The 22,588-nt window shown below is 49.2% G+C and overlaps 1 protein-coding gene across 2 annotated transcripts; it reads right to left on the reverse strand.

Moving 5' to 3' along the window:
- Positions 1-1,114: 1,114 nt before the first annotated feature.
- On the reverse strand, positions 1,115-22,065 carry Ift22 (intraflagellar transport 22). 2 transcript variants are annotated; one of them, XM_032886777.1, is made up of 5 exons: positions 21,919-22,033; positions 18,211-18,287; positions 17,995-18,084; positions 17,098-17,368; positions 1,115-1,135 (listed from the first exon to the last, which is right to left on the reverse strand). In XM_032886777.1, the coding sequence occupies exons 1-4, from the start codon at positions 21,955-21,957 to the stop codon at positions 17,119-17,121; spliced, it is 456 nt and encodes a 151-aa protein (XP_032742668.1). In that variant the 5' UTR covers positions 21,958-22,033; the 3' UTR covers positions 1,115-1,135; positions 17,098-17,118. The 2 variants fall into 2 exon arrangements, with proteins under 2 accessions (XP_032742668.1, XP_032742667.1); XM_032886776.1 differs by lacking the exon at positions 1,115-1,135 and adding an exon at positions 14,615-15,516 and having other exon boundaries at positions 17,166-17,368; positions 21,919-22,065.
- Between the last annotated feature and the right edge of the window lie 523 nt (positions 22,066-22,588).

The following is a 22,588-nucleotide window of genomic DNA, read 5'->3' on the forward strand; positions in this document are numbered from 1 at the left end:
GTGGCTTGGGGTTCCAATCTTTTTTTTTTTTTTTTAAAGATTTATTTTATTTATATGAGTACACTGTAGCTGTCTTCAGACGCACCAGAAGAGGGCATCAGATCCCATTACAGATGGTTGTGAGCCACCATGTGGTTGCTGGGAATTGAACTCAGGACCTCTGGAAGAGCAGTCAGTGCTCTTAACCGCTGAGCCATCTCTCCAGCCCGGGGTTCCAATCTTTTAAGGCACAGACTTTACCAAAGGAACTATCAACCCAGTCTCCAGGAAGATCTCTTCCCCACTCCTTTCTTCCTCCCCCCACCTTCTCTCTCCAGGACTTCACTGTCTGTCTGTCTGTCTGTCTGTCTGTCTGTCCTGGAACTCCCTATGCAGATCAGAATTGCTCACAGAGATCTACCTGCCTATCTCACAGCACGAACCCTCCTGCCTAACTCTCAAGGTGGTTTTTTATAGGTACAGAGAGCAGGCTGAGCTAGGAGTGGCTCAGGGTGACCTGGATAAAACACTCAGTGGTTTCTGTTCCCTGGAGGAGGCTCAGAGGGGAGAGAGGAGCAGGTGTCTGAGCTGCTGTTTAAAGCAGGCTTTGTAAGGGACATTCATGGACAAATATCTCCCTCTTGTGGCTGAGAGCAGCATTGCCCAGAAGAGCAAGACCGCCTGCTGATAAAAACAGGCAAGGGGTCTTTTCTAGGAATCCCATGGCAGGGCTGTATGGCTCTAACGGCCTGAGAATCATCTTTTAAGGGTGGTTAACGGGGAAAATATATAAACATACACAGGCACATTCATTTAGTCAGCAAGTGTTCCACAAGTAATCAAATGTCACCCATGATTCCTGTAGGATAGCAATCTAAAGTTTTCTCACACTAGTATTTTTACTTTTGCTAACGACAGGGAAATTGTAATACAAAAGTAAAAAAGAACAAAAATGGGCCGGTGAGATGGCTCATCGAGTAAAGGTGCTTGCTGTGAACAGTCTGACAACCTGAGTTTGATCCCAGGGCCCACAGTAGAAATAGCCAACTCAGGAAAGCTGGCATGTGCAAGCCTGCAGACACACACACACACACACACACACGCGCGCACATGCACACACAGAGACAGATAGGCACACACACACACACACACACACCTCCAAAACATGCAGCAATAAGAGGGGGGTGCCCGGGAGGGAGCCAGGCTGCTGCAGTGAGCCGGTGCAGACAGTGAACCACCATTCCGGTAGTTTCCAGCTTCCTTCCACACCAGGCTGGTCACAAAGCTACATGGGGGTTGGGAATCCTAGTCCTCTTTGGTTAGTTCCTTGATCCCTTCACCTCACACACCTGTTGAGGGAAGGGAGGCCTTTACTGTATGGTCTCTGTGAGTTCCAGGGCAGCCAGGGCTACAGAGAAACCCTGTCCCCACAAAAAGAAAAAGTGCCATTGCAAAAATGTGTGTATGTGTGTGCGTGTGTGTGTGTGTGTGTTTGTGTGTGTGTGTGTGTGTGTGTGTGTGTGTGTGTGAGAGAGAGAGAGAGAGAGAGAGAGAGAGAGAGAGAGAGAGAGAGAGAGAGAGAGAGAGACATAAACAAGGGCTAAATCGAAACAGGCTTGCCCAAGCTCAGCTGTACACCGAGACTCGGTCTAGATTAGCAAGGTGAGTCAGAGCCTCATCACGCCTGCAGGAGCCTGGAGCCAAGGCCAGGCGTCCACACCCAGCCCATGCTAGCCTCGATCAGCGTATCAGCATGGTCATTCAGAGGGCATCTTCTTGGATCAAAGGGCTTGGGTCAAACTTCCATCTGGGCGGCCTAGCAGTGGCACAGGGCCAGTACTACAAGGGACAGGGACTTCTGACGCTTGGAGTCCTGTCACCCGAGGTCTCGGGTCTATGGCATCTTCCATGCAACTGAGTCCTTAGGGGAATCGATGGCTTCTTCTCTTCTCTTCTCTCCTCTCCCCTCCCATCCTCTGCCCTCCCCTCTCCTACTCTCCCCTGCTCTCCTCTCCTTTCTTCTCTTCTCATTATTTGGCCCAGGCAGGCCTTGAACTTGTGGTCTTCCTACTTCAGTTGTCTGAGTTCTGTGATTTTACAAGTGTATGCCATCATGCCTGGCTTCCAGTAATCTTTTTCTCTCTCTCTTCCTCCTCCTCTCCCTCCTCCTTCTTCTGATTCTTCTTCCCCTTCCTGTTTCTTCTTCTTCTTCTTCTTCTTCTTCTTCTTCTTCTTCTTCTTCTTCTTCTTCTTCTTCTTCTTCTTCTTCTTCTTCTTCTCTTCTTCTCTTCTCCTCTCCTTCTTCTCCTTCTCCTTCTCCTCCTCCTTCTTCTCCTTCTCCTTTCTCCTTCTCCTTCTCCTTCTCCTTCTCCTTCTCCTTCTCCTTCTCCTTCTCCTTCTCCTTCTCCTTCTCCTTCTCTCTTCTTCTTCTTCTTCTTCTTCTTCTTCTTCTTCTTCTTCTTCTTCTCCTCCTCCTCCTCCTCCTCCTCCTCCTTCTTCTCCTCCTCTTCCGCCTCCTCCTCCTCCTCCTCCTCCTCCTCCACATCCTCCTTCCTTCTCCTTCTTCCCCTTCCTCCTCCTCTTTTGTTTCCTTGAGACAGAGTCACACTATGCCACTCACACTTGAACTCACAGAGATCTACCTTCTTCTGTCTCCCATGTGCTGGGACTGCAAGAGTGCACAGCGCCCAGCTCTCCGTGTCCAGCACTGGCTATGGTCTCTCTGAAAGCCTCCTGTGGAATAGGTGCAGCTTCGGGTCAAGCCTATGATGAACCTGGAAGACTGCAGACTCCGAGTGGGGTGTTCCAGGGACTGACCACAACGTGGGATTTCCACGTGATAGCACCTGTGGCTTACTCCCAGGTGTGGTTTCTCCGGGGTCAGAGAGTAGTAGGGGGAGAAGACTTCCCACACTCTGTGGAATTACTGTTTGAATCTGAGGTGTCCTCACATTCTGAATGATCCATCCCTGGCTTATGCTGCTGTGTTTAGATCTATTCTTATATGTTACATGTGTGGGTAGGCAGGCCACATGAGTGCTGGTGTTTGAGAAAACCAGAGGAGGGCATCAGGTTGGCTGTGAGCTGCTCAAAGTGGGTGCTAGAAACCAAATTCAGGGTCTCTGCAAGAGCAGGAAGTGCTCTGCACGGCCACACCATCTATCTTTCCAGCACCTCGTGGTGCTACACTGAAGGCTGTGGAGATTTTAGTGGGAAGGGCCCAGTCTGTGGAAATAGGTTACTCTGGGCAGGCCTTCGAGGATTATCCTCACATCTGGTCCCCGTCTATTCTGTCCCTTCCTTATCTACCACTATGTGAGAAGTCTTTGCCACACACTCCTGCTGCTGTGAGCACCGCTGTGTCCTTCCTGGTATGAAGGGCTGAAGCCTCAGAGCCAGTGGCTCTCAGCCTTCCTAAGGCTACGACCTTTAAAACAGTTCCTCGTGGTGTACTGACTCACCCTGGACCATAAAGTTATTTTCATCGCTACTTCATAACTGTAATTTTGCTACTGTTATGGATCATAACTTAAATATCTGTGTTTCTTGATGGTCTTAGGTGACCCCTGTGAAGGGGTCATTTGACCCGAGGGTTCACGACCCACAGGTTGAGAACTGCTGCTCTAAACCACGAGGCTAGAAAAAACTCTTCCTTTCATTGGTTGCTTTCTGTCAGATAGTATATCTTTAAACTCTCTTTCTTTCTTTCTTGTGTGTGTGTGTGTGTGTGTGTGTGTGTGTGTGCGCGTGTGCGCACGCGCGCATGCTCGCACCATTGTGTGTGTAGGTGACCTCAAAGGCATGGAAAGGGCGTCAGTCCTTTGGAGCTGGAGTTATACGTGGTTGTAAACTAGCCAGTGTGGAAATCAAACTTGGGGCCTCTGAAGTGCTCTTAACCACTGAGCTATCCCGCCAGCCCTGTCAGGGATTTTGGCTCTGGGGATGAAGGAAGTAATTCACACTCATGGCTCAGTGTTCTCTCTCCCAGGCAGTGGAGGAACAGCACTACTAAGGGCGTCTCCTGTCTGGTGGCAGGCAAGCCATCCAACAGAACCCGCATGCTTACACAGAAGGCCTCTGTCAGACCCTCTAATGCACACACGTCACACAATGGCTCTTCCGACTGGACGGGACTCACCTGGACTGTAGGCTGGGTTGATCTGTGTCCTTCAGAGTTCTTCCTTCTTCTTTCCTGCTTGGAGCTAGCTTTCCCTCCAGGAGCTCCCGAGGCCAAGGGAAGGTGGATGAACATGCTGAGGCGTTCTTTCTTCAGCATGGGCGCCGCAAGACTTCCCCAGAGGGGCTGTGTGAGGTCGCTTCACAGGATTAACTTGCAGACCACTGCCAAGGTAAGGTGAACTCTTAAAAACATCGAAGATTCAAATGTGGTCCTGTTACCTCAACAAAAAGATTCATGAATAAGCCTTTGCCCTCCGGGATCCAGAGGACCTGCTGCATACAGTACAACGAGATCTAAGTTGGTAATCTTAAGGGACCAGGGCTTTTGTGGGTTTGTTTATTTATCCTTCTATCTATCTATCTATCTATCTATCTATCTATCTATCTATCTATCTATCTATCTATCTATCTAAGACAAGGCCTCCTGTTGTCCAGGCTGGCCTCAAACTCTGTATAGCTAAGGATGCTTTTTTTTTTTTTTCTTTTGAAAGACAGGGTTTCTCTCTGAGTAGCCCAGGCTATCCTGAAACTCACTATGTAGATAAGGCTGGCCTCAAACTCAGAGATCCACCTGCCTCTGCCTCCCAAGTACACCACCACACCCAGCACCAAGGATGCTCCTGAGGTCTACTCTTAACAATAGGACTGCAGGTTTATGAACTACACAGGACAGAACCCATGGATTTGCACATAAATGCTCTACCCTTAGTTATTTAGTGATCCATCCATCCTATGCCACAGCCACAGCAAGAGATGGACACCTTTTTTGTTCTGTTTTTGTTTGAAACCAGGTATCGCTGTGTAGCCCTGGTTGGCCTGGACTACTCTAGGTAGACCAGGCTGGCCTTGAACTCCCATAGATCTGCCTGCCTCTGCCTCTGCATGCTGGGATTAAAGGTGCCATCCACCAAGCCTTTTTGGAAAAAGACTGTTTTTTAAAATTATCTATTTGTGTGCATCTGTGTCTTGGTGTCTGTGTAGAGGCAGGGTCTGGGCATCATGTCATCTGGGCTGGAAGTGGACAAGTCCCAGCAATCCCCCTGTCTCTGATCCCTTCCTTGGGGCTAGGTCTGCAGGGAAGAGTGACACTTGTGTAGGTGCTGGGCTTTTAACTCTGGTCCTCATGACTGAATGATAAGAACTCTTAACCACTGAGTTATCTTTCTAACTCCTGATCCGCCTGCCTCATACTCCCAAATTATGGGCTAACACCAAGGCTGCCCCCCACCCAGCTGAGGGTTAAAAGCAGGTTATAAACTATGGCAGTCTCAGTGAGATTACAACTTATTTTTCCTTTTCTTTTCTGGGCTCATTTGATTTCTGTTAAATCCAAGGGAAAGCTCACCAACTACAGCTCACACAGCTGGTGGGGGTGGGGTGGGAGGCAGGGTTGAGGATGGAGGGAGGTCTGAGGGGAGGTGGGTGTGAGGGGTGTGGGAGGGAAAACCTGAGCTCTGCTGGTCACCGAGTGGAAGGTGTGGCTGGCACGCGCTGGGGAGGCTGCCGATGGGGTGCTGATTAATGGCACCCAAGGGCAGAGTCCTGGTAGAACTGAGGGAACAGCCAGGGTGGAGTGCTGCTGAACGCTTACAAGGACTCTGGTGGCTGTGGTGTGGAGAGGTCTGGGTCAGCTGTCGGGAGATCAAGGGCAAGAGAGAGAGGAAAGCTGGGCTTGATACTGCTCTGCTGGGCAAAGAGCGAATACTAATCATGTATAGGAAGGAGCTGAGTGTGCGACTCACACGTGTGACCCCACACTTCAGGAGATGAGGTGAGACTATTACAAGTTTCGGGTCAACCTAGTCTACACAGTGAAACTGTTTCAAAAACCAAAAACAGAAAAAAAAATCACATGTAAATCATAATAAAAAAGAACTTCCATGTGGTAAGCACTCTGTAATCTACAAAGTTCCTTTAAACCTACTAATTTAATATACTATCTGGGCATCGAGATCAAACCCAAGGCTTTGTGTGTGCTAGGCAGGGGCTCTACCACTGAGCCACGCCCCCAGCCCTTCACAGGGGATTCTAGGCAGGGGCTCTACCACTGAGCCACGCCCCCAGCCCTCACTGGGGGATTCTAGGCAGGGGCTCTACCACTGAGCCACGCCCCCAGCTCCTCACTGGGCAATTCTAGGCAGGGGCTCTACCACTGAGCCATGCCCCCAGCCCCTCACTGGGGGATTCTAGGCAGGGGCTCTACCACTGAGTCACGCCCCCAGCCCCTCATGGGGATTCTAGGCAGGGGCTCTACCACTGAGCCATGCCCCCAATCCTCATCTGTTATTTTATCTGATACTCATATACACAGAAACAGAAGCTCAGAGAAGTTCAAGAACTTGCCCCAGCGTGTTCAACTATGCACAGGGACCAGAGGCTGATTCTAGCTAGTGGCTGTGCATCACTGGGCTGGGCAGGTGGAGAGTGGCGCTGGTCAGTGACAGTAAAGTCATTGAGAAGCTGTTGATTTCCACACACCCAGCAACTAGTAGAACAAATGCTGCTTCAATACTGGAGAGGAGTCCTGGCTTCATTATGTGCTGAACCACTGGTTGGTCCTGAGAGGGTGTGGCTACGGCTGCTCTCATCGAGTTTTGTCGCAGACAGAATCACTGTATAGGTCACACTGACCCTTACACCTGCCTCCCAAAGTGCTGGGTCACAGCTGTGAACCCCCAAATCCAGCTCGAGTCTACTGTGTCCAACCCCCAACTCCTCTCTCTCCCTGGAAAAGGCTCTCCTGTGTATTCCTGAGAAAGGACCTGGCTAGCACACAGGGCACCCACTGGACACTGAGTCCAGGCTCTGTGAAGCAAGGGGGAGATACGGTTGTCGACACCTGCCCCGAGCCACACTGTGGCATGAGGGTTGGCTAGGAAGCCACTGAGGATAACCAGGAAGAGCCTAATAGAGGTCCTAAAGCAACTCTTCAGGGGTTACAGAGGACACAGCCACATAAAGATAACAGACGGGAGGGCCTCCATACTCCGGTGATCACCTCAGGAGTGTGAGGACCACACCAGGCTCCATATAGTTTGGATCTCAGTTTGGATAGGGTGGAGGGTTCAACTGCTTTTCAGCCCAAGGCAAAGGGGGCACAGGCTCCTGTGGGTCCTGCTCTTACCAGGGTTCCAAGAACACATCTGAAGCTGATGATGAAGATCTCGTTTCCATTGTAGAGGTGCTGCACGTCCCAGAAGCTTCCTCACCTGTAGACCATGAGGAATGGGAGAGCTTTAGAGCTCTAGAAGAAACAAGGGTCATCGGGTGGATACCTGGCCCTCTTCCCTCCCCTCCTTTCCCCTTATCTTTCCTCCTCTTTCATGAGTTAGCTGGGCAAGTCTTTGAATTAAAGGCCTATGACCATGTTTGCCTTTTGTAGCCCAGGCTGACCTCAAACTCACTATGTAGCTAAGGATAACCTTAAACTCCGGATCCTCCTGCCTCCACTTTGCAAGTGTTGGGATTACGGGCAGGCACCGTCTCACCTAGTGTACGTGGTGCTGGGGGTGGAGCCCAGAGCTTTGTGTATACCAGGCAAACATTCTGACAGCACCACCTCTCCAGCCATACTTCCTCTTTTAAATTCTTGTTAGACCCAAACATGGACCAGGCCGGCCTTGAACTCAGAGATCTGCCTGCCTCTGCGTCCTGAGTGCTGGGATTGAAGGTGTGCACTGCAATGCTCAGCTTACTTCTGGTGTTTTGGTTGTTTTGTTTATGTCTTTCCACACAGCCTTTACTGGCCTGGTTCTTACTACGCTATTGAGGCTAATCTTGAACTTGTGGCGTCTTCCTACTTCTGCTTCTGGGATAAGGAGTATGCCACTGGGCTCCCCACCCCACCCCCACCACAATGTATTTTTTAATTGAATATTCCCTTTTCATTATTTTATGTGTATGTTTGTGTGAGCACATGCATGTGTGTTTAGGTGCCCATGGAGTCCAGAAGAGGGTGCCAGATCCCCTGGCTACGGAATTTTAAGTGGTTGCTAGCTACCCAAGCGGGGTGCTGGGATCTGAACTCAGGTCTTCAGCAAAAGCAGCACAGCAGTTGTGGTGCATGCCTTTAATTGGGACACACTTGGAAGGTAAAGGTAGGTGGATCTCTGAGTTTGAGGCCAGCCTGTCTACAGAGTGAGTTCTAGGACAGCCAGGGTTACATAGAGAAACCCTGTCCAACAAAACAAAACACAAAGAAAACCAACCAAACAACAAACCAAAATACAGCTTTCTGGGGCTGGAGAGATGGCTCAGCAGTTAAGAGCACTGACTGGGGGTTGGGGATTTAGCTCAGTGGTAGAGCGCTTGCCTAGGAAGCGCAAGGCCCTGGGTTCGGTCCCCAGCTCTGAGAAAAAAAAAAAAAAAAAAAAAAAAAAAAAAAAAAAAGAGCACTGACTGCTCTTCCAGAGGTCCTGAGTTCAATTCCCAGCAACCACATGGTGGCTCACAACCATCTGTAAAGAGATCTGATGACCTCTTCTGGTGTGTCTGAATGTCTGAAGACAGTTACAGTGTACTCATACATAAAATAAATAAATCTTTAAAAAAAAAGAAATGTTAATATACTACAAATACCTACTAGTAAATAATAAAAATTATAGCCTTATATAAACAAAGACAGGTCTCCAGTAGGTTTAGAAGAACACTTGCTTTGTATGTGAAATTCCCTGGATTTAATTCCTACACTGAAAAGGGGGGTGGGGGGGAACATAAAGGAAAAATCCTTCCTATCTTATCCCTCAGACAATCTAAATTGAAATTATTCTAAACTTATTATACTTTGAGAAACTAGAGCTTTAAAAGAAATGCCATTTGCAAATAGGAAAGGAAGTAATTTGGTCTGGGCATGGGGTGTGGGTGTGGGGTGTGGGGCATGCTGGGATGGTCCAGTCAAATGGCTGAGCTGGAGACGTAGAACCCATGTACAAACACTGGTTTGTGTTTATATACGCGCAGGTGCATGTGGTGGCAAGACGTCAACCTTAGGTGACCTTCCAAAGTCACCGTCCACTTTGTTTTGTGAGACCTGCTCTCTTGATATCGTAATTCATGGTCCCTGATTTGACTGGGGTGGCTGGTCAGCTAACTTCCCCAGCAAGACATGGGGTTACTAGTGTGTCCATTATTCCTTGCTTTGTTATGTGGGTCCTGGGGACTGGCATCGGGCTGTCACGCTTGCTGGCAAGCACTTTCACAGGATTAGTCATTTCACTCCCCACTCTTTTTTTTTTTTTTTTTTTTTTTTGGTGGTGGGAGGGGACGAGGTTTTACTATGTAGTCCTGCCTGGTCTGGATCTTGCTATGTAGATCAGGCTAGCCTCAAATTAGCCTTGGTCTTCCTGTCTCTGCTCATGAGCACTGGCATCACAGGCAACCGGCCTGCTATATATTTACTTACTTATTAATCGTGACCTCCTAAAGCCTGCAATCCCAGGACTGGGGGGAAGCTGAGGCAGGAGGATGACTACAAGTCCCAAGCCAGCCTAGGGTAGTGAGATGGCTCAGCAGGTGAATTTGATCACTGCAAAGCTTGATTGCTTGAGTTTAATCCTCCAGACCCACATGGCGAAAGGAAAGGATTAATTTCTGAACCCAGAAAGTTTTATCTGACCACTACATGCCCTCCCCCCATACAGATGCAAAAATCAAAAAATAAAAAAAAAGAAAGCAAAAAAAATCCCCCAAAGCAAGCAAACAAACAAACAAACAAAAAATCAACTAACCAAAACAAACAAACAAACAAATAAAAACCAAACAAAAAATCAACGCACACATCTCTCACGTATTGGAGTGTTGTGCTTGTTTGCTTTTAGGAAGCAGTGAAGCTGCTCTCTCTGACCCCGGTTCCCTCTTCTTTAATAGAGGAGGACTATGGCTGGGCGGCACCCATCAATATTTATTGTATGTGATGTATGAATGCTAACATATGTGCGTAAGCTTCTTTCCAACTGTAGGAGCCAGAGGAAGTTATTACTCCCAACTTCATTCCCTAGAGTCAGGTTACGTCTCTGAACTTGTAGGTAGGCTAGGCCGGCCGCTCTAGCGATCCTCGCAAGTGGGTTGTGTGTCTGCGCCCCCTTTTTTGTAGGGAGGGAGGTGTTCCTGGGGATTCGAGCAGTTTCTCAAGATTGCACAAGCTCTCTAACCCCTGAGTCATTCTCCCACCCCATGGACAGCATTTGATTGCTCCAATCCGGCCCCTTCTATGGATTCGCTCCGATCACCAGGATTCATTCTGCTATTCCGGACAAAATGAAGGAACCTAGACGGTTAACCCAGAGGCACATCACCGGGGGTTTCAGGACTGGAGAGGTGTCCTACGCTACGCCCGGCATCCAATCCCGGGTCTGGTCCTAATTACCGGGCTGAAAATCCTCACCGTAGAAGGCTGATTCGAGCCGCGAACACCTGCGGAGCCACGGTTCCCGCCGCAGTCCGGCAACTAACGGTAGCTTGCTCGTGCCTAACTACATTTCCCAGAACTCTCAGCGGCAAGTCCGTTAGCCGGCCAGCCGGCCGGCTGGGCTCGCGACAGGAAATTCATTGGCTCCGCGGTGGTGGTGGCTGGTGATCAGCAAGATCATACGCAGATCTGTTGCTAACCCTCACAGCTTTCATCCTGCCTACGCGCTAAACACCACTTTATGCTCACTTCTGTGTGGGAGGAGGCAGAGCAAGACAAGCCGGGGCCTGTAAGGGAACCAGAACTACAACTCCCAGAGTGCTTCGGTAGGCACAGCTTCCTGCTTCGCCGAGTAGCAGCGGTAACCGTTCTCAGATTATTTGGGCTCCAGAAGCCAGCGAGTGAAGGAGCAGAAGCCAGAGTAAGGGAACGATAAAGAACAGAATACGATCTTTGATTTAAACAATGCTGACGGGCATAGTGCTGCTGTTAATTCCCACGGATGCTCAAGGCCAGAGCAAAGGGCGAACAGCCCTCTAGGAAATGCAAGAGAAGCTGCCCCAGGAACTATGGGAAACGTAGTGCACTGATTACTAGCCAAACCTTTAAGGGGAGAAATTCTTCCTCTTGTATTTTGACCATTCAAACACAGAATTTGCCTTGTAAGTACTTAGGGTAAATAGTACGCATAAAGTCCCTTTATAACAGCCTTGGAGCTGTTTCAGACACTGCGTTTCCTATGTGGAACTTTAATAAAGTGGACCAAAGGAACCTATGGCTATTATGTGATACAGCATAACCTATACGTAAGCGCCTCGGTAGGAAGAAATCTTAAAAACTACTAACGGCTTGTTTGTTCTAAGTTAACCTTCAACTAGATGTTCACTCCAGGACACAAGTGGAATGCTAGTCCATGGCACCAGATGCCCTCTTCTGGCCCGTGTGTGTTCAGGTCACAGGCTCGTGTGTGTGTGTGTGTGTGTGTGTGTGTACAGTCCAGAGACCCATACCACCAGCCTTCCTAAATCACTCTCCCATCTATAGTTTTGAAATAGGGTTCCTTACCGAATCTTTAGTTTACTGATTTGCTAAACTGGCTGGCCAGCAAGCCACTGAGATCCCTCCGTCTCTGCCCCCAACCCCAAAGAGTGCCTCGGTACATGGCTTTTATGTGTGTTGGGAATCCAAAATCTGCTCCCCAAGCACTTTACCACTAAGCCATCTCTTTTAAAACTCATATTTAATGAAATTCATCAGTTTGGCTAATCGGCTACCAGCAGGTGGTAGGGATCTGTCCATTTCTGAAACTGCAGGTGCCACCAGCCACCACCATGCCAGGCTGCTGTACAATGAGGCTGTGAATCTGAACTCCGGTCCTCAGGCTCTCACAGCAGGTGCTGTATTGACTGAGCCATCTTCCCAGCTCCCAAAAAATATGTATTTTTAATGTGTAGTTGAAACAGGTTTCTATGAGTAGAAACTTAGCACAAAACTCTGGTATGACTATAGATGTAGAAGGTGAGGTTCATTTTGATTTTCATAGGTTGAGAATCTAGGATCTAAGTAGACCTGGGCTGAAGAAAAAGTCCACACTGAGGCTTTGGAAACAAGAGGCATGTTTTCAAAGTCTGTCTAAAGAACCAGATAGAGGCCCATAGCTCTGTAGGTAGAGCACTTGGCTAAGAAATGGGGGGGGGTGGTAGTGGCTGCCAGTGAGAAGTGGAGGCAGAAGGATTGGGGATTCAAGGTTATCCTCTGCTACATAGGGAGTTTGAGCTACACCGAACTTGGATGGATGGATGGATGGATGGATGGATAGATAGATAGGATAGATAGATAGATAGACAGACAGACAGACAGACAGACAGACAGACAGACAGACAGACAGACAGATAGATAGATAGATAGATAGATAGATAGCCTGGACTGGAATGAACCAAGAGCAGGATGGGTAGGGCTTTTCATTTCAGAGCACCAAGAGCTTTTCCTTTTTTCCATTTTGATGTTATTGTGGTTAGAATTAAGTATGACTGGGTTCATGAAAAATCCCCAGCCAGCTGCAGAAGACTTATACAAATCTGCTGGTCAAGATGAATAATAATATGATACGTCAAGATACCCAATGCGATGACCTGTAACCTTTCTGAAAAACCAACATCCTGCTGACCAATAGATATGACAAACCTGTGACCTTTCTGACATCCTGTCAACATCAGCTGATTCCCTGACCACATGAATATTGTGTCCTCGGCCTGCATAAATGTTTCTTACTTCCCCCCTCCCTCTGTTACCCATGTTATGGTATAAATTCAGCCTTGGGGAAAAATAAAATTGTCGCCTTGATCAGACTCTTGTCTTGGCATCCTTCTTCACGTCTCGTCCCCCATTCTCTTCCAGGTAACCCCCGGACCCTTCCCTTACAGGTCTACAAAGTGAGTTCTAGGCCAGCCAGGGCTACAGAGTGAGATCTATCTCATCCCTTCCTCCCCGAAAGAACAAAACCAAACAACTCCCTTGGCTCCTCCAGAGTGAGTATGGCGCTGGTGGTGCTTTGATTTGGACCCAGTAGGTGTCAACTTCGGACTTCTGACCTTCATATCAAGTAGTCTCAGAATGAGACAAGAGATAGAGGTGGAGTTCTTATTTTGTTTTTATTTTCTGTGTGTCTCTGTGCATACTTGTGAGCATGCTGAGGGGTGCATGTGGGGGTCAGAGAACAGTCTGCAGGAGTGAGCTCCCCTGCCACTCAGTCCGTCACGTTTGCACACACCGTCACCTGTGCAGTCACCTTACTAGTCTTGCTCGTTACTGTTAGTCATTTCCATCGAGTTTCATCGAGAACGGTAACTGCAGGGAATGCTGAGCCCAATCTTGGAACCTCTGTCACCGTGGATCTCATAGATCCTATTTCTTGTTTGGTTAGAGACTTCCAGGGTCTCATGTAGCCCAGGTTAGCCTTGAAATTGCTATAAAGTTGAAGGTAACATGATTCTCCAGCTCTCACGTCCTGGCAGCTGTGAGTACAAGCGTGTGCCAAGATAACCAGTGTCCTTTTGTATGTGAGTGCGTGCGTGTGTGTGTGTGTGTGTGTGTGTGTGTGTGTGTGTGTGTGTGTGTGTGCATGGGTGTGGAGGCCAGAGGAGACAGTCTTGGTAGTTGGTCATTCAGACACATCTATTTTCCTATGTGTCTGTGCCTGCCTTCAGGGGCCCACTTCATTTCTCTTCACTTATTAAGTCAAGGTCTCTAGCTGATCCCAGAGCTGGTCTATTCCAGCTTGTCTAGGCAGCCAGCCTGCCCTGGGGATTTTGTCTTTGCTTCTCTCATATTGGGATTACGGACAGCCGCCATATTGCCTGACATGAGTTCCGGGACTCTGAATCCGGGTGCTCAAGCTTGTGTGGCCAATAGACTGATCACTGATCCCTCTCACCAGACCACATTTTTTTTTTTTTTTCCGGAGCTGGGGACCGAACCCAGGGCCTTGCGCTTGCTAGGCAAGCGCTCTACCACTGAGCTAAATCCCCAACCCCACCAGACCACATTTTTATGTCTGAGAAAAGATCTTCCATGGGCTAGAAGCTCACCGAACAGCATACGCTGGCTGGCCACAGGCCCCCAGGATCTGCCTGTCTCTGCCCTGCCCAGTGGTGGGATTGTAAGGACATGCCACAATGCCCAGCTTTTTCATGGGTCTGGGGGACTGAACTCAGGTCCTCGTGCTTGCAAGCCACGTGCTCTACCAACGCAGCCATCTCCTAGCCCCTTGTATTCCTTTTTAAAGACACTTTGTATTGATTTTTTTTTAAAAAAAGACTGATTTATGTTTATTGTGTTTGTGTGTTGTGTGAATAAGTTGTCCCTCATAGCCTTGGGCTCCTGATTGATGACACAGTTTAGGAGGTTTAAGAGGTGTGACCTTGTTTGAGGAGTCATGTCAGCATGCGTCTGTAGTTCGGGATGAGCCTCGTTTCCTCTTGCTGCCACACCTCCCTGTCTTGATGGACACTGCCTCTCTGAAACTGTAAACCTAATAAAGTCTTCTCTGAGTTGTCTTGTCAGGGTGTTTATTATAGCAACAGAAACGTGTCTAATGCAGTCTGTGTGAGCATATGCTATATGTGGGGAGGTGCCCCGGGACTAGAGGAAGGCTTTGGCTCTCCTGGAACTAGAGTTACAATCATAGCTGCCCAGTGTGGGTGCAGGGATCTGAACCCAGGACCTTAGCATGAGCTCTTGCCCACAGATCCTTCCCTCCAGGTCAGAGGATTACTCTGTGGGGTCGGATCTCTCCTTCCACCTTTAAGTGGGTTCTGGGTATTGAGTTTGGGTTTTCAGGCTTGGCAGCAAGTGAACCATCTCACTGTCCCCATTGTTGACTCTCTGACAGCACGTGTTCCCTTTCTGCACTTGGGGACCCCAGAGATCACGCCATCAATTTGCTTTGGGCCACTTCATCCCGTTAATCACCAGTAAACAGCTCAACCTGAAAATACAGTACTAGGGCTGCCAGAAGGATATGTTTATGAAGGACCGCTGAGACAGGCAAGCAGGGTGGCTTCTGCAGACGGGATGAGATAAGGGCTCCCTATGTAGCCCAGGCTGGCCTTGAACTCTCAACCCTCCTACCTCAGCCTCTCCAGAGCTAGGATCACAGGCGTGTGCCACCATGCCTGACTCTTCCTGGACCCTTGTAGCAGATAAGGAACTGCAGCCATAGGAGAAGGGCTTGTCAGCGGCTGGGTGGGACGTCAGCTCTGTCTGGGGGGTCAGCGTCCTTTGGGAGGCAGCAGCACAGGGACACTAGGTGATGATGAGCATCTCCTCACGGTCTCTGCTCTCCGACATGGAGTTGATGATGCTTTTTAAATACTTGATGAACTCCACCCGGACCTCCTCGGGGTCTTCCTCCAGATTTGAGTGCACCAGCTTCAACTTGTTCAAGGGGGGAGCTCCAAAGGGGAAATGAGGCTAATTAGGCTTCAAGAGTGAACAAAGAACACTTTCTAGCTTTGACAAGCCAGGCTTCTGGAACACTGCTTTGCTGCTCCTCTCTCTCCTTTTTTCCTTCCCTCCCTTGCAGGACTCCCAAAGTACCCCAGGCATGCCTAGAACTCTTGGTCCTCCTGCTTAGTCTCTCCAGCGCTGAGGAGGTTAGACACATGTGCTAGACACATGTGCAGGAATGTGCTGAACTTCTCAAGTCTTAACCTGCTTGACAAAAATGGTTTTAAGAAACTGCCCCGTGAAGCGCAAGGCCCTGGGTTCGATCCTCAGCTCCGAAAAAAAGAACCAAAAAAAAAAAAAAAAAAAAAAAAAAAAGAACCAAAAAAAAAAAAAAAGAAGAAACTGCCCCGTGGGTGGTGGTGGTGGTGGTGGTGCACACCTTTAATCCCAGAAATCAGGAAGCAGAGGCAGGTGGACCTCTGAGTTTGAGGGCAATCTAGTCTACAAAACGAGTTTCAGGACAGTCATGGCTACAGGGACTCTCTGTCAAGAAAAAAAAAAAAAAAAAAAAAAAAAAAAAAAACCAAACAAAAAAAAAACCGAGGGGGTTGGGATTTAGCTCAGTGGTGGAGCGCTTGCCTAGCAAGCGCAAGGCCCTGGGTTCGGTCTCCAGCTCCGGAAAAAAAAAAAAAAAAAAAAGATCTGCCCCCTAAACAAACAAATAAACGAACAACCCTGCCCTCTGCAATAGGGAAAATACCAAAGCAGGCACTGGCAGGTCCTTGTTTTTGGCTTTTGTTTGTGTGGTGCTACAGAAGGAACCCAAGTGCTCTGTCACAGAGCTGTATCCTGCCATATCACTCAGGGATTCTGGGCAGGGGCTCTACCACTGAGTCACGCCCCCAGCGCCTCACAGGGGATTCTAGGCAGGGGCTCTACCACTGAGCCACGCCCCCAGCGCCTCACTGGGGGATTCTAGGCAGGGGCTCTACCACTGAGCCACGCCCCCAGCCCCTCACTGGGGATTCTAGGCAGGGGCTCTACCACTGAGTCACGCCCCCAGCACCTCACTGGGGATTCTAGGCAGGTGCTCTACCACTGAGCCACGCCCCCAGCCCCTCACTGAGGGATTCTAGGCAGGGGCTCTACCACTGAGCCACGCCCCCAGCCCCTCACTGGGGGATTCTAGGCAGGGGCTCTACCACTGAGCCACACCCCCAGCCCCTCACTGGGGGATTCTAGGCAGGGGCTCTACCACTGAGCCACACCCCCAGCCCCTCACTGGGGGATTCTAGGCAGGGGCTCTACCACTGAGCCACACCCCCAGCGCCTCACAGGGGATTCTAGGCAGGTGCTCTACCACTGAGCCACACCCCCAGCCCCTCACAGGGGGATTCTAGGCAGGGGCTCTACCACTGAGCCACGCCCCCAGCCCCTCACTGGGGGATTCTAGGCAGGGGCTCTACCACTGAGCCACGCCCCCAGCCCCTCACAGGGGATTCTAGGCAAGTACCTCACTACTAATTCATGCCTCTATGAACACCTGTACACGAGAGGTATATATATGTACATTCAGGCAGGCAGACACACACACACACACACAGGCTTCAAACACTGAAGACCAAAGCAAGAGAAGAAAGTCCAGGGTGCTTACACAAAGCCAGGTTGCCCTTGTCTCCTCCAGACCCCGGTTTGTGGTGGGCCACAAGCATGCAGTGACTGTCTTGGAGGAACTGTTGCTGGACAAAGCAGGAATACCACATTTCAATTTCCTTTAGGTGGCTTGGGATATCAGCGTTGAAGACAATCACCACTCCATGAGCATCCTTCATCAGGGCTGGCCAGCAGGACTCAAACCTGACATGTGGAAAGGAAGTCAGGAGAGCTGTAGGGCAGGTGTCCTCGCTTCTCAGTGTTCATTATTGTTATTGTTGTTGTTATTATTACAGCACTGGGGGCTTTACACATACAGTGCAAGTGCTCTACCGCTGAGCCATGCCCCAGTCCCTCACTGGGGGATTCTAGACAGGTGCTCTACCGCTGAGCCATGCCCCAGTCCCTCACTGGGGGATTCTAGACAGGTGCTCTACCACTGAGTCACACCCCCAGCCCCTCACTGGGGGATTCTAGGCAGGGGCTCTACCACTGAGCCATGCCCCCAGCCCCTCACTGGGGGATTCTAGGCAGGTGCTCTACCACTGAGCCACGCCCCCAGCCCCTCACTGGGGGATTCTAGTCAGGGGCTCTACCACTGAGCCACGCCCCCAGCCCCTCACTGGGGGATTCTAGGCAGGGGCTCTACCACTGAGCCACGCCCCCAGCCCCTCACTGGGGGATTCTAGGCAGGGGCTCTACCGCTGAGCCACGCCCCCAGCCCCTCACTGGGGGGTTCTAGGCAGGGGCTCTACCACTGAGCCACCCAACCCTGACCCTGCTTTCTGTCAGTCACCTGTCCAAGCGGAGCTATGTGAAAGGAAACTTACTTGGAGTCGCCACCACAGTCCCAGAGCTCAAATTCGCAGCCTGTGCCTTTGTTGTTGCTTGTGACATGTGGGTTCTCAAACTCTAGGATCCTGAAAACACAAACAGCACAGCAGGCTCCCTGATTAAGAAGCGGCTTTGGAATATGCCCAGAACCCAAGGGAGTGAGTAAATGACACTTCACAGCTGCTTCAGAGACTCATATGGAGCAGGCTCACCTCACACCTTGTGTTGGGTTGTATTCAGTGATGTCTGAAGATTCAGTCAGAAAGTTGGCCAGCACTGTTTTGCCACTCTGTAAAATCAAGAGCAAATAGAGCCGAGAGAGAAACCACACAGGAGGCCTCACCTACCTTGCATGCTGGCACATACCTGTAACCCTAGCCCAAGGTAGCAAGAAGGTAAGTCCACGTTAGCTTAGACTGCTAGGTGTGGTGAAATAGTGGCCATGAGCCTTGAGATCCCAAGGACAAAGAGCTCTCTGTCTTGCCCTAGCACAATGGGACAGCTTGGACTGGGACCCAGCATGCCTTTCCTTACAGCCTGTCTGGTACTCAGTTATCTGAGAACAGGAAACCAGAGTCCAAACAACGCCAGCACTCCAGGTAAGTGTGTGTCCCACCACCCTCCCCTGCTTCTCTCCACAGCGTCAGCCAGTCAGTCTGTTACCGATATGACATCACGAGGAGGATCAAGGTCAATGGTGAGTCCCAGATGTTTGTCTCTTTGCTGGCTGGGTCACAAGTCAGCAACCCATTTCTCCTTATGTTAGTAATCACATATCCCATAAAAAGTCAACAGGACAGTAAGATAGCCTTTCTGAGCCTCACCCAAACCAGGTTTCTACTCATCCATCCATCAATTCAACCACCCACTCATCCCCCATTCATCCACATATCTACTCAACCACCCAGTCATGCCCATCCATCCACCCACCCATTCCACCATCATCTAACCTTCATCATCCATCATTATCTATCTATCTATCTATCCATCCATCCATCCATCCATCCATCCATCCATCCATCCATCCATTCATATATCTACTCAACTACTCACATCCATCCATCCACCCATCATCTATCCATCCATCCATCCATCCATCCATCCATCCATCCATCCATCCATCCATATATCTACTCACCTACTCACACCCATCCATCCACATCATCTATCCATCCATCCATCCATCCATCCATCCACCCATCATCTATCCATCCATCCATCCATCCACCTACCCATTATCTATTCAATTACTCCATCCACCCATCATCATCCTTTTCCCATCTTCTCAAGCACCCACTCACCCATCCATCCTCCCACCCACTCATTCCCTCCTCAGAGCTATGATCTGCTTTTCAGATCTTCTCTATGTATTTGCACCATCCTGTGTATGCCTGGATACTGTGTATGCCTGAATATAAATCAAAGGTCCTCTCTCCTCAGAAGGCAATCTCTTAAGCCTGAGTGAGCCCTGGTAAAACTCTACAGGATGGAAGAAAGGGATGAGGTGTAGGATAAAAGGGAAAGAAAGGGCGGAGAGGTTGAGAAGAGGCAGAAGGATCAGGAGTTCAAGGTCATTCTAAGCTATATGAGATCCCGAGAAACCAGGGGCAAAGCACAGACCTCTCGACAGTTATACTGTCCTCTCAACTGCTTGCTCTGAGGTAAGGACTTGCTATGTAGCTCAGGCTGGGCACCAGCTGTCACTCCTCCTGCCTCAGCCTTGAAAGTGATGAAAGTATGTGTGATCACCAGCCCTAGATTTGTGACATATTCTGCAAACTTCCTCCAAACTCAATTTTATTGTATACAACGTTTCACTATGTAGCCCAGCTGGCCTGTAACTCACCGTCCATGAGGCTGAGCCCTAACTCAGATTTACCTGTCCCTGCTTCCTCAGTGCTGGAACTATATGCATGCACCATTATGTCCAGTCTGTGGTTGGGTCTGTGCATGTTGAGTGTCTGTGCCCACAGAGGCCAGAGGTGTCTGGTCTCCTGGCACTAGAACCTATAGGTAGCTGAGCCGACTAGCATGGGTGCTGCAAACCAAACTCAGATCTCCCTGTGAGAGCAGTATGTGTTCTTAGTGACCAGGCTATCTTTCCAGCCCCTCGACTCTTCCTTCCTTCCTTCCTTCCTTCCTTTCTTTCTTTCTTTCTTTCTTTTTTTTTTTTTAAGATTTATTTTATTATATAAGTACACTGCAGCTCTCTTCAGATACCAGAAGAGGGCATCAGATCCCATTACAGATGGTTGTGAGCCACCATGTGGTTGCTGGGAATTGAACTCAGGACCTCTGGAAGAGCAGACAGTGCTCTTAACCACTGAGCCATCTCTCCAGCCCCAGTCTCTCGTTTCTTTCTTTTTTTTTTCCCCCTCCGGAGCTGGGGACCGAACCCAGGGCCTTGCGCTTGCTAGGCAAGCGCTCTACCACTGAGCTAAATCCCCAACCCCTCAGTCCCTCGTTTCTTTTAAGCTTTCTTCTCGTCCCTGCCCCAGGCTAGCCTCAAAACCACTACGTGGCCTCAAACTTGTGGCAACCTCCTGCCTGAGTGTCTTGTACGCTGAGGTGATAACCTGAACAATCCTTTGCTTCTCTGCGTACTTAGTGACTTCTCCAGATCAAGATTAGAAATTTCTCTGACAGGTTTCATGTATCCCAGACTGGCTTCAGACTTACTGTTGTAGCAGGGGTGTGTGGCCTTGAACTGTCTCTACCTTCCAAACACTGGAACTGAGGTAGGTTCCATGAAGGTTTTATATGGTGAAGAGGATTGAATCCAGGGATTCCTGTATGCTAGGCAAACATTCTACCATCCAGCTACATCCCCAGCCTCCTAATTTAAGATTAAAAATATATCTTCGCCCTATAGTCACTTATGAGTGAGACGTTCTCATGTTTGGTCCATGGGCCAACCTCAGATGAAAAGTTTTTATTAAAAAACTTTTTTTAATTAAAAGTATTATTAAAAGTTTCTGGGGCTGGGGATTTAGCTCAGTGGTAGAGCGCTTACCTAGGAAGCGCAAGGCCCTGGGTTCGGTCCCCAGCTCCGAAAAAAAGAACCAAAAAAAAAAAAAAAGTTTCTGTGTACAAAATCTGAATGCATACATTCTTCCCAACCTACTTAGGAACCATAACTAGGGTGTTCAGGGCATGGTAACACAGCCTATGGTCCCAGTACTTGGGAGGCTGAAGTAGGTGGATCTTGAATTCAAGGCCAGTCCCAGCCATGTAGCAAGACATGGTCACCAAATATCAAAACCTAACATAAGCTAATCTTCTGAGCTGGGACCCATGGATTTGAACTTTAACAAACCATCTGGGTGATTCACGAATTAATCTTCTATCTATCTATCTATCTATCTATCTATCTATCTATCTATCTATCTATCTAATTTTGTCATTCGAGACATCTCACATTGCAGCCCAGGCAGTCCCAGAACTCAGTATGTAGCTCAGGCTGGCCTTAAACTTGTGATCATACTCCTCCCTCTGCCTCCTGAGTCCTGGTATTATTACAGGCATGGGGTGCTACGCCCAGCTTCCTTCTACAGTTAATTTATGTGTACGCGTAGTTTCGGCCCATCTGAACTTTAACTTGGTGTATAGTGTGAATCACACAGATAGTGATTCCCTCATATCAATAGCCACTTGCTCCAAGTCCCTATATTGAAAACAATCTAGTTTTCTAATCCCATAGACATATTCCTTTTGCAGGGAAGGTTCCGAGGGGGAGTCATGAGGCGCCCCTCATTCCCGCTGGCCTTAAGACTGGGTACTACTACTTGGATGGGGTGAACTGGATGAAGGCCTGGCAGCTCGGCAGGTCAGGGTAGCGAGAGCTGCCGCCCTCAGCTGGCATCGAGCTGCACCTCCAGGGAACAACCCCAGTTCTAGGGAGCCCCTGAACCCTGGCTCACCTCGCAGGGACCCACGAAGAGGATCTTAGCCTTCAGCATCGCTGTCCGTTAACAAGAACCGGCAGAAGCCCACCGCCAAAGCGCGCTAAGCTCCCTGCCGCGTCTGCCAGTATGGGTCACACACTCTGATTGGCTGATCGGTTTCCACGGCGACCGGGAACAGCTGCGCAGAAGCCCAGGAAACTCCGCCAGTTCCGGGAGTCTGAAAGGTGGGCCTAGGATGGAAGCTGAGGAGGACCAAAAGAAAAAACGCAAAGCTGAGCCTGCTTTAAAGGGTGGAAGAGTCAGGCTCTAATCTGCTTTATTTCTCCCGGTCTTCCTGAACGCTCCTTGGATTAAGGGAGCTGATAAACTTGGCTGGAAAACAGGACCGTGATTTTATTTTCCTTTTATTTCCGCGGGTGGTTGCTGGAGATTGAACTCAGGTGTTCATAAATTCTAGGCAAGCACTCTGCCATGTCCAACTAACTCGCTAGGTTAGACCTGCTGGCCTCAAACTCACAGATATCCACCTGCCTCTGCCTCCCAACTTTAAAACCATTAAAGGCACGTGCCACCACTCTTGACTTTCAACTTTTTTTTTTTTAAGATTTATTTATTTATTATTTATAAGTACACTGTAGCTGTCCTCAGACACACCAGAAGAGGGCATCGGATCTCCTTACAGATG

This window comes from Rattus rattus, chromosome 16 (assembly GCF_011064425.1).
Source record: "Rattus rattus isolate New Zealand chromosome 16, Rrattus_CSIRO_v1, whole genome shotgun sequence".
Classification (NCBI taxonomy): Eukaryota; Metazoa; Chordata; class Mammalia; order Rodentia; family Muridae; genus Rattus; species Rattus rattus.

Bases quoted from the DNA above. Each gene is read 5' to 3' on its own strand.
- Ift22 (XM_032886776.1), bottom strand. From the start codon at position 21,957: ATGCTGAAGGCTAAGATCCTCTTCGTGGGTCCCTGCGAG. The intron at 18,085-18,210 runs GTGAGCCTGCTC...TTGTGTTTTCAG, and splicing joins AACCCAACACAAGGTGTGAG to GATCCTAGAGTTTGAGAACC. The intron at 15,517-17,165 runs GTAAGCACCCTG...TCCCCTTTGGAG, and splicing joins CAAGGGCAACCTGGCTTTGT to CTCCCCCCTTGAACAAGTTG.